Raw genomic sequence first — 10,563 nt, forward strand, 5'->3', positions numbered from 1 at the left:
CACACACAGAGACCAGCTGCTGTGGTCCTGGTGACAGAAGCGAAGAGCGAAATTCCATCTTCAGAATCTTCAGAGCCGGCAGGACATTTTCAAATGTCAGATCCATCAGTTTGACTTAAACTCCTGAAATTCACTTTGGTTAAATGCAAACTTTTCCAAGAGAGAAACATCGTTGTCTGGGACGAGAGCGCCACCGTGTGGATTTAAGCCGGTAAAGCTTGTGCCGTTCAACAATATGCAGAAAACTAAAAAAGAAAACACTTTAAATACTGAAAAGTTCTTGTTTCTCAATCAGTAATATGATATAAAAGTTCAGCGGGACGTTAAAATGCGTTATTACAACATGGTTGTCAGACTTTTTGGTAGTAAAAAGTTAAAAAGGCCACATTCCATGCACACAGATCTGCCCGTCCGCCACATTTTGACCATTATCTTCATGTCCTTGTAGTGTTGAATGGTGAAATGAGATGAGGAGGCCTGAGGGCCTGAAGGCATCAAAACTATGAATGAACACATGTGGAGTTCTGTACTTAACAAAAAAAGGTGAAATAAGTGAAAACATGTTTTATATTCTAGTTTCTTTGCTCTGATTACTGCTTTGCACACTCTTGGCATTCTCTCGATGAGCTTCAAGAGGTCGTCACCTGAAATGCTTCTCCAACAGTCTTGAAGGAGTTCCCAGAGGTGTTTAGCACTTGTTGGTCCAGCTCACCCCAAACCATCTCGACTGGGTTCAGGTCCGGTGACTGTGGAGGTCAGGTCTCCACTTTTTGTTAAGTACAGAACTCCACGTGTGTTCATTCATAGTTTTGATGCCTTCAGTGAGAATCTACCAACGTAAATGGTCATGAAAATAATGAGATGAGTGTGAATGAGAAGGTGTGTCCAAACATTACACATGAATTTACCAAAAATACCCATAAAACAACAAAACATAAATACCCATAAAACAACTAAAAAAAACCTTTTGTGCACGAAACAATGAGAAAATCATATAAGATGCTTGTAAGTAGCTGCGCTCTAGTACAGCGGACTGGTTTAAGGATCTGGGATCTTTCAGTCAAGACGGGACACACGCGTGCAAAATGTAAATTTTGCGAAAAGAGCAGGTTTATAACGAAATGCCAGGAGGCCGGAGGTTCGGCGGTGAGCTGAGAGTTTCTGGCAGTTACTGTTCTGATGCTGCCAGGCCGAAGCAGGGAGAACAGGGCATGTGGGGGCTGGTGAGGGTCCTTCACGGCAGATAAGATGTTTTTCGTAGAGCTGAGAGATGGGTGCAAGTGGAGCCCCGACGAAATAAAAGAAATAGAATGAAATTATGGAAGAAAATAAGTCTGAAATGAAAAACTGCTTTGATGAGCAGATTTTCTGAATACAAATATCTGCATTTAAAGTTTTATCTAATCCCTCAAATCCAAAACTGCACATACTGGTGTAATAATGAATTTTTGGTTGGACGACTCAGTTGATGGTGGACTGGAACTAAATCTTTTCCTTTCAAGGAATTTTTACTGCAGTTCAAAATGAAATTTCGGGCGTATTGGCTCCACTGCGTCATGCAAACTGCTTATCAGAATCAGAATCGCGTTAATTCAGAATCAGAGTTTATTCAGAATTGTGAGTGAAAATGTAATGGATCCAAAAACTGTGCACATGAAGCGAGCAGCAAATTCTGGACTCAAGCCGAGAAATGTGTGCACATTTTGACACTTAACACTTAATATAAAATAAATTCTGATTTGGGCAGGTTGTGTTGGCGTCAAAGGAAAACTCATTGCGAACCTGTGCTTAATCAAAATTACTATTGAATTTGCACAAAATTTTAATCTACAACAACAACAAAAATACAATTATCCGTTCCTGTTATTTCAGAACCGTGATGGAAATAATTTGCCTTTAGTGTGATCGTTTGAAGTCCAAGCCCTGTGAAATTGCGTGCGCGTCAGTTCCTCTTCAGGCCACAGGGCGGCGCTCCGCGGCGGCTGTTCTCCAGGCCACAGGGGGGCGCTGCTGCCCCGAGGGCCGAGCGGAGACCCGTCTGGCCACAAGAAGCAGGAACTCGTGACTTTGAGGTGCGACGGATCGGGATTTATCAGCGTTTTAAATTTTATATTTTATATTATCATGTCTGCGAGAAATCCAGGGACTGAACTCGGTAAGATCAGACGGTAAAAATCGTTTCTGCGCTACTTCAACACTCTGGTGTTTTCGTACCAGCCGCGGTCGTTTAATCTCCGCCATCCGACTGCATACCGCCTCGTTATTATAATTATTATAAAATGGTCACAAAGCGGCCAGTGAAAAGTGCTGATTATTATTATTATTATAATCCTGAGGATTTAACACGTGACCACGCAGCCAGTCCAGGTCCAGGGCGGACGCCTCGATCCAGGACGGGTTTTCACGAAATACATTTACATTTACGGTATTTACCAGAGGCCCCTATCCAGAGCGACTTACAATCAGTAGTTACAGGGACAGTCCCCCCTGGAGACACTCAGGGTTAAGTGTCCTTCTCAGGGACACGATGGTAGTAAGTGGGGTTTGAACCTGGATCTTCTGGTTCATAGGCGGGTGTGTTACCCAACTAGGCCACCACCACCCTGTCAAAGTTAACGGTGCTGTCACCTCAACTCACACAAGTACACAGAGAAACAGACAAATAACACACAACAAAGGACATCATGCACCGACTCGTCCCTGAAAGGTTGTAGGTTCGTATCCCGAGCAGCCACGGTGCCACCAAGGTACCGTCCCCACCCACCGCTCCCCAGGCGCGTGTCACCGTGTGCTGTGCTGTAGTATTCCCACCATGACAATCTCTCACTTCACTAGTCCCGCACTGAGGTTCTTTAAGGTTCTAGCGGTTAAGAGTTCCAGGAGAGTGGTATGTAAAACCCGACACAGAGCTGGAGCGTGTTTTTTGTTTTTTTTTCTCTCCCCGCAGACCTCGAGTGGGTGTCCAGAGTCCGGGTGAACACCCAGGCGGTGCTGAAACGAGCCCAGCAGGTCCAGGGGAGGAAGGTGGTGAAAAAGCAGTGGCAGGTGGGCGGGTCGTTGTGACAACTAGCTCCGCCCCCACAACTCCTTTTTAAGTCACTGCACTCTTGCGGCCACAGTATAACGTTGGGGGTTAGAGGTCAGGGATCAAAACTAACCACAATAGTTGTAACAATTTTAATTTTTAGTCTTAGTCACGTCCAGACTCGTTTTATTCTAGTTCAGATTCAGTCGATTGAAAGTCTAAGCATTGTATTCAGAATTATCCATGACAATTTTTGTCTAGTTTTAGTCAACAAAAGCTGTATTTTATTTTTTTTTTTTATTTTTTTTTTTTTAGTAATATAGTTCTTTTTTACAAAGTCAACATAGTACAAGTACAGAGTAGAACAGACAAAAACAACATTTTATTTTAGTCAAACTAATTTCATAATTAAAACAAGGTTATCCTATTATTATGTTACTGTTACCATATAGACTCAAGAATACTCGACATCCACTCCAGAAACAGAAGACACTGTAAAAGAAAGTGTCCAATAGTCACTTCGTCTTTTTCTCTCTCATAACCCGCCACCATATATCTATATAACCCACCACCATATATCTATATATCCCCTCAACCATATAGCTATAAATCCCACAACCATATAGCTATAACTCACCACCATATATCTATATATAGATATATATCAGGCTCCTGGACTCTACATTCTGTCTCCATTCCAAGTGGAAGTGTCAGGTAGCGAGGTTCCAGGCTGGAGGCCGGGTCTCGGCTGTTGGTCAGACAGATTCTCTGTCTTCCAGGCTGCCTGGCTGCTCAGGGCGGTCACATGCATCGACCTGACGACCCTCGCTGGGGACGACACGCCGTCCAACGTCCACCGACTGTGCATGAAAGCCCTTCAGCCCGTCCGCCATGACCTGCTGAAGAGCATGGACATGCACGAGAAAGGTTCTCCACATGCCAGTTTGCCCTCATTTTGAAACACTGGCATCACATATATTTTTAAAACGTGGAAAGTGTGTGTGTTTTCCAGGCATCACCACCGCTGCTGTGTGTGTGTACCCGTCTCGTGTGGCCGATGCTGTGAAGTCTATGAAGGTGGCCAACTCCAGCCTTCCAGTTGCCTCAGGTTACAGTCCCACAGTGTCCAGCCTGCAGATGTCCCCAGACTGGTGCTGTGGGTGGGTGACGGGTTGTGCTCTGTCCCCCTCCAGTGGCCACTGGCTTCCCTGCGGGTCAGACGCATCTGAAGACGCGTCTGGAGGAAGTACGTCTTGCCGTAGCCGACGGTGCCACCGAGATCGACATCGTGATCAACCGAACTCTGGCCCTTACTGGACAGTGGCAAGGTGATCAGTACAGAAATTAACAATGCCGTACTTTAATTCCAGTAAACGTGACCACGCCCACTATTAGTGCAGGTTATCAGGCACTTTAATTCCACTGAACGTGACCACGCCCACTACCAACACCAACATGCAGGTTATCAGGCGCTTTAATTCCAGTGAACGTGACCACGCCCACTACCAACACCAACATGCAGGTTATCAGGTTCTTTAATTCCAGTGAACGTGACCACGCCCACTACCAACACCAACATGCAGGTTATCAGGCGCTTTAATTCCAGTCAACGTGACCACGCCCACTACCAACACCAACATGCAGGTTATCAGGTTCTTTAATTCCAGTGAACGTGACCACGCCCACTACCAACACCAACATGCAGGTTATCAGGTTCTTTAATTCCAGTCGACGTGACCACGCCCACTACCAACACCAACATGCAGGTTATCAGGTGCATTAATTCCAGTGAACGCAACCACGCCCACTACCAACACCAACATCAACATGCAGGTTATCAGGGGCTTTAATTCTAGTCAACGTGACCACACCCACTACCAACACCTACATGCAGGTTATCAGGTTCTTTAATTCCAGTGAACGTGACCACGCCCACTACCAACACCAACATGCAGGTTATCAGGTTCTTTAATTCCAGTGAACGTGACCACGCCCACTACCAACACCAACATGCAGGTTATCAGGCGCTTTAATTCCAGTCGACGTGACCACGCCCACTACCAACACCAACATGCAGGTTATCAGGTGCATTAATTCCAGTGAACGCGACCACGCCCACAACCTACACCAACATGCAGGTCATCAGGCGCTTTAATTCCAGTCGACGTGATCACACCCACAACCTACACCAACATGCAGGTTATCAGGCGCTTTAATTCCAGTGAACGCGACCCCGCCCACTACCAACACCAACATGCAGGTTATCAGGGGCTTTAATTCTAGTCAACGTGACCACACCCACTACCGACACCAACATGCAGGTTATCAGGCGCTTTAATTCCAGTCGATGTGACCACGCCCACTACCGACACCAACATGCAGGTCATCAGGCGCTTTAATTCCAGTGAACGCGACCACGCCCACTACCAACACCAACATGCAGGTCATCAGGCGCTTTAATTCCAGTCGACGTGACCACACCCACAACCTACACCAACATGCAGGTTATCAGGCGCTTTAATTCCAGTGAACGCGACCCCGCCCACTACCAACACCAACATGCAGGTTATCAGGGGCTTTAATTCTAGTCAACGTGACCACACCCACTACCGACACCAACATGCAGGTTATCAGGCGCTTTAATTCCAGTCGATGTGACCACGCCCACTACCGACACCAACATGCAGGTCATCAGGCGCTTCATGTTATTCATGTTATTAAATGACAATATTAAAACAAGTCACATTGAACTGAGAATAAAAGGAAAGTTTCACCACCTGATTTAATATAAAATGATGAGTTATGCTGTAGTTCCTGTATTTCGGGCTATTATAGGTTAAATATCTATCAGACATGCAGATGTGTTGATTGAAATAATGTGGCTATTTAGATGATCAGAAACATTTTGTCTGTCTGTCGTCTGTCTATGTCCAGCTCTGTACGACGAGATCCGGCAGTTTCGAGAGGCCTGTGGCGACGCCCACATGAAGACCATCCTGGCTGTGGGGGAGCTGGCCTCCTTCACCAACGTCTACAAGGCCAGCCTGGTGTCCATGATGGCCGGTGGGTGGAGCAGGCAGGCCACCATGTGGCGCTGTTGGCCGGGAGTCTTGCAGCAGATTACTGAAGGGAGCTGTCGTTAATAAAACGCAGCGCTTTTCGCTCTTTAATCTCCTCTTGTTCCTATGAATTGCGCATGAGATTTCTGAAATTGAATGATAATTTCGCCCATAAATCTCTGACTTGGGGGGCTATTTTACTCCAACTCCCCCCACACACACACACAGACACACACACACACACGGCCAAGCAAATGAATAGAGCTTCATTACCGCCGCCCTTATCCATTATGGCGTAATTAAGACTCCCCATAACGAATGTGTGGGATCATGGCGTCCGGAGCGGGACAGGAAAACACGCGGGGCTCTAATGACCTGGAAAGCGTTCATCTTGCTCTGCGGCCTAATGAACAGTCATTACACACCGGGACGGACGGCAGGGAGCGTGGCGGTGGCGGCGGCGGGGCTTTTTTTAAACCGGAGCGCGGTTCGCGGCTCATCCATTTGCGGCGTCGCTCTGTCTTCTATTTTTACATGAGCGCCGATTGGTTCTGAACGGGGCGGCGAGGAGAAGTCGGCGCCTTTATTGATGCGCCGCGGCATCTGGGAGGGGCGGGGCTTTTTGGGCCAAAGTTCCTGTTCCGCCGATGACTCTCTTTCTAATTTTGCTTTTAATATCGCTCATTAACATCACACTGTCTGCTGTCTGCATTACAAGCACTATAAACACTTTTTTTTATTAATGTACATACATTTTTTTATAATTTTTTACATAAATTTTATAAATGTTTTACATTATACTTTACATTTACAGCTTTTACCAGACGTCCTTATCCAGAGTGCCTTAGAATCAGTAGACAGGGACAGTCCCCGACTGGGCACACTCAGGGCTACTAACACACTTTATTATATGTTTATTGTATTTTCATAATTAACATGTCTCATAAATTTTTGAAATATTTATTATAACACCGTTTTTTGATAACTTTGTGTGACAGAACTGTCACAAACTCCCAACAGACCTATGAACTGTGAAATTATTTAAAAACCTTAAATATCATTATAGACATAATAAGCTGCCTCTGATGAAACTTCTTTAAAAAAACATATTGTTTTTTCCCCCATTCAGCTTTATCACATAACCTCAGGTAATACACTTCTAAAGACTTGTTAATTGCCTATAGAATGCGTTGCATTTAGTCCCTGAGTTTGTCCAATATAACAGCATCACTATTCTGTGAAATAAAACAGATGATTATTAAAATAAGTGAAATCTATTCTATACAAATTTCTTTGCTGGTTCTGACTTTTGAATGAATACACGCCTGAAACACGCCTCGTTCTTCTAGTGTTCAGCATGTTTCATGTGCTCAATTTAGATCGACTTCATTCATTTTAAAAGGTAAACGAACTTGAACTTGACCACCATGTTTCCATCACGTTTCGCTTTTTATGCAACATGTTCAACCGACAGGGTCGGACTTCATCAAAACATCAACCGGCAAAGAGTCGGTTAATGCCACCTATCCGGTCGCCATAGTGATGGTGAGGGCCATACGTGACTACTACCTACAGACTGGACACAAGGTACAGAGCTCATCAGATTGCACTTTTCACGAATCTCCATGTCATTTACTTTACTTTTCTTTACTTCTGCACGGTTTAAACTGCACGGTTCCATGCTGATCTGCCGTTTGACTCATGTGACCCGGGCAGGTGGGGTTCAAGCCTGCTGGTGGAATCCGGACGGCGCAGGAGTCGCTGGTGTGGCTGGCCCTGATGAAGCAGGAGCTGGGAGACGAGTGGCTGAGGCCTCAGCTCTTCCGCCTGGGCGCCAGCAGCCTGCTGGCCGACATCGAGAGGCAGGTGGGTGTGGATCGGACACTTCCTTCTCCTGGAGCTCCGCTTGTTGAACAAAATGTCCAGTAGATGTCTGCAGCTCCTCCACCTTTTTAATTCTTGCCATGTGTTCCTTCTCTCGGCTTTCAATTCTCGGACCCTGCGTCTGCTGCCCCCTACTGACCGGAGTGAACGACTGTCTTACAATATTTTATTCTTCTTCTGTTCTCCTGCCACAGATCTATCACTACGTGACTGGACGTTACGCAGCTTATCATGAGTTGCCTATGGCCTGAAACCACAGGCTCAGTGTCTCAGCGCCACTTCCCTATGCCAATCAAAATGAAGGTGTCTGGATATCAAGAACAAAACGCGGTCATCACTGGATCTGCGTGCCTCGTTCAGCAGACCTCCGTAGCCTGGTGTTAAAAGTATTCATAATTTTAAGAAGTAATTGCTTTGTCCAAAATATCACATTTTTGGGAATGATGAAAATAGTTTTGGGAATGAAGAAAAAGTATTATAGAAACTAATCAAAAATGCAGATTTTTTTTTGTAATTTCTATAACTGGGCCAAAGTTGTACTAAAAAAGTATTCATGTTAATATTAAGTGAGAATGTATTATCAGTGTGTTTAGATCATTTGTTCATGATGCAAAAGCATTTGAATTGTGACCACAATTCTGATTTTTTTTTTTTTTTTTTAAAGTCGATGATTTCTTTTTCACAGTGATTATTAAATTACAAAAAATGTATAACCTTACATGCTGCAAGTCTGCTCAGTTCTTTTTTCTTCATATCCATTTCTTTTGACCACAGGCTTGCATCACTCTCGACAATCTCAGATGCTCTGAAAATTTTACCTAGATGTAGGTCGCCAGCGCCTGCAGATGCACTAATTTTATTAACTAGGAGCATCAGGAGGATTGTGGGATTAATTAACGGGGGTTAAGTGAGTTTAAATGATCTGATTGAGCTGCTCTCCAAATCTGGCTTTGAAGACGGAGGAACTTTCTCCCTTCTCCCCTTTTCTTTCTTTAATTAAGATATCGGGGGCCGTGCCCTTGACTGGAACAGAGGATAAATGAGAGAATTAATTGTAGAATTGTAAATGAGCTTAGAGAGGCTGTAGTGAGAAGGAGCAAAGTTGGGGAAATGAATTCTCGGAGCAAAACTAAGTTTGGAAAAAAGGGCTTGAGAGAGGAACAATGAATACTCCCGCGGGATTTATTTTACCCGTCACAGCTACCTTCATAACGCTGCACTGACAGGATTCAGGTGCCCTGTACAAATATGGGCATGCTCGACCTGTGGGTGTGTCATTTGAGGTGCATCTGTAGCCATATGGTAGACATGTAGCCATGTTTAATAAAAGCGAGATTGAATCTGGTGGAGATATAGATGCGTTTGGTAGTGATGGTGTATTTGGTAAGAGAGGGTGAGTGTGGTAAAGATGTAGCTGTATTTGGTATGCGAGAGGGTGAGTTTGGTAGAGATGTAGCTGTATTTGGTATAAGGGGGGTGAATTTGGTAAAGATATAGCTGTATTTGGTATAAGGGGGGTGAGTTTGGTAAAGATGTAGCTGTATTTGGTTTGCGAGAGGGTGAGTTTGGTAGAGATGTAGCTGTATTTGGTATAAGAGGGGGTGAGTTTGGTAGAGATGTAGCTGTATTTGGTATGCGAGAGGGTGAGTTTGGTAGAGATGTAGCTGTATTTGGTATAAGGGGGTGAATTTGGTAAAGATATAGCTGTATTTGGTATAAGGGGGGTGAGTTTGGTAAAGATGTAGCTGTATTTAGTATAAGAGGGGGTGAGTTCGGTAGAGATGTAGCTGTATTTGTTATGAGAAGGGGTAAGTTTGGTAGAGATGTAGCTGTATTTGGTATAAGAGGGGGTAAGTTTGGTAGAGATGTAGCTGTATTTGGTATAAGAGGGGGTGAGTTTGGTAGAGATGTAGCTGTATTTGGTATAAGAGGGGGTGAGTTTGGTAGAGATGTAGCTGTATTTGGTATGAGAAGGGGTAAGTTTGGTAGAGATGTAGCTGTATTTGGTATAAGAGGGGGTGAGTTTGGTAGAGATGTAGCTGTATTTGGTATGAGAAGGGGTAAGTTTGGTAGAGATGTAGCTGTATTTGGTATAAGAGGGGGTGAGTTTGGTAGAGATGTAGCTGTATTTGGTATGAGAAGGGGTAAGTTTGGTAGAGATGTAGCTGTATTTGGTATGAGAAGGGGTAAGTTTGGTAGAGATGTAGCTGTATTTGGTATAAGAGGGGGTGAGTTTGGTAGAGATGTAGCTGTATTTGGTATGAGAAGGGGTAAGTTTGGTAGAGATGTAGCTGTATTTGTTATGAGAAGGGGTAAGTTTGGTAGAGATGTAGCTGTATTTGGTATGAGAAGGAGTAAGTTTGGTAGAGATGTAGCTGTATTTGGTATAAGAGGGGGTGAGTTTGGTAGAGATGTAGCTGTATTTGGTATTAGAAGGGGTAAGTTTGGTAGAGATTTAGCTGTATTTGGTATGAGAAGGGGTGAGTTTGGTAGAGATGTAGCTGTATTTGGTATAAGAGGGGGTGAGTTTGGTAAAGATGTAGCTGTATTTGGTATGAGAAGGGGTGAGTTTGGTAGAGATGTAGCTGTATTTGG

At 44.4% G+C, this 10,563-nt stretch overlaps 1 protein-coding gene across 1 annotated transcript; it reads left to right on the forward strand.

Moving 5' to 3' along the window:
* The first annotated feature begins 2,025 nt into the window (after positions 1-2,025).
* Positions 2,026-8,612, forward strand: dera (deoxyribose-phosphate aldolase (putative)). Its single transcript, XM_028954897.1, has 9 exons — positions 2,026-2,155; positions 2,948-3,045; positions 3,805-3,952; positions 4,038-4,133; positions 4,219-4,353; positions 5,960-6,088; positions 7,559-7,671; positions 7,801-7,950; positions 8,163-8,612. The coding sequence occupies exons 1-9, from the start codon at positions 2,125-2,127 to the stop codon at positions 8,217-8,219; spliced, it is 957 nt and encodes a 318-aa protein (XP_028810730.1). The 5' UTR covers positions 2,026-2,124; the 3' UTR covers positions 8,220-8,612.
* Positions 8,613-10,563: the final 1,951 nt, after the last annotated feature.

The sequence above is a fragment of the Denticeps clupeoides genome, chromosome 15 (assembly GCF_900700375.1).
Source record: "Denticeps clupeoides chromosome 15, fDenClu1.1, whole genome shotgun sequence".
NCBI lineage: Eukaryota > Metazoa > Chordata > Actinopteri > Clupeiformes > Denticipitidae > Denticeps > Denticeps clupeoides.

What these genes read in the sequence shown, in the direction of transcription:
- dera (XM_028954897.1), top strand. Translation starts at nt 2,125, where the DNA reads ATGTCTGCGAGAAATCCAGGGACTGAACTCG. An exon ending in CATGGACATGCACGAGAAAG is followed by an intron (nt 3,953 to 4,037) that starts GTTCTCCACATG and finishes TGTGTTTTCCAG; the next exon opens with GCATCACCACCGCTGCTGTG. An exon ending in CCTTACTGGACAGTGGCAAG is followed by an intron (nt 4,354 to 5,959) that starts GTGATCAGTACA and finishes GTCTATGTCCAG; the next exon opens with CTCTGTACGACGAGATCCGG.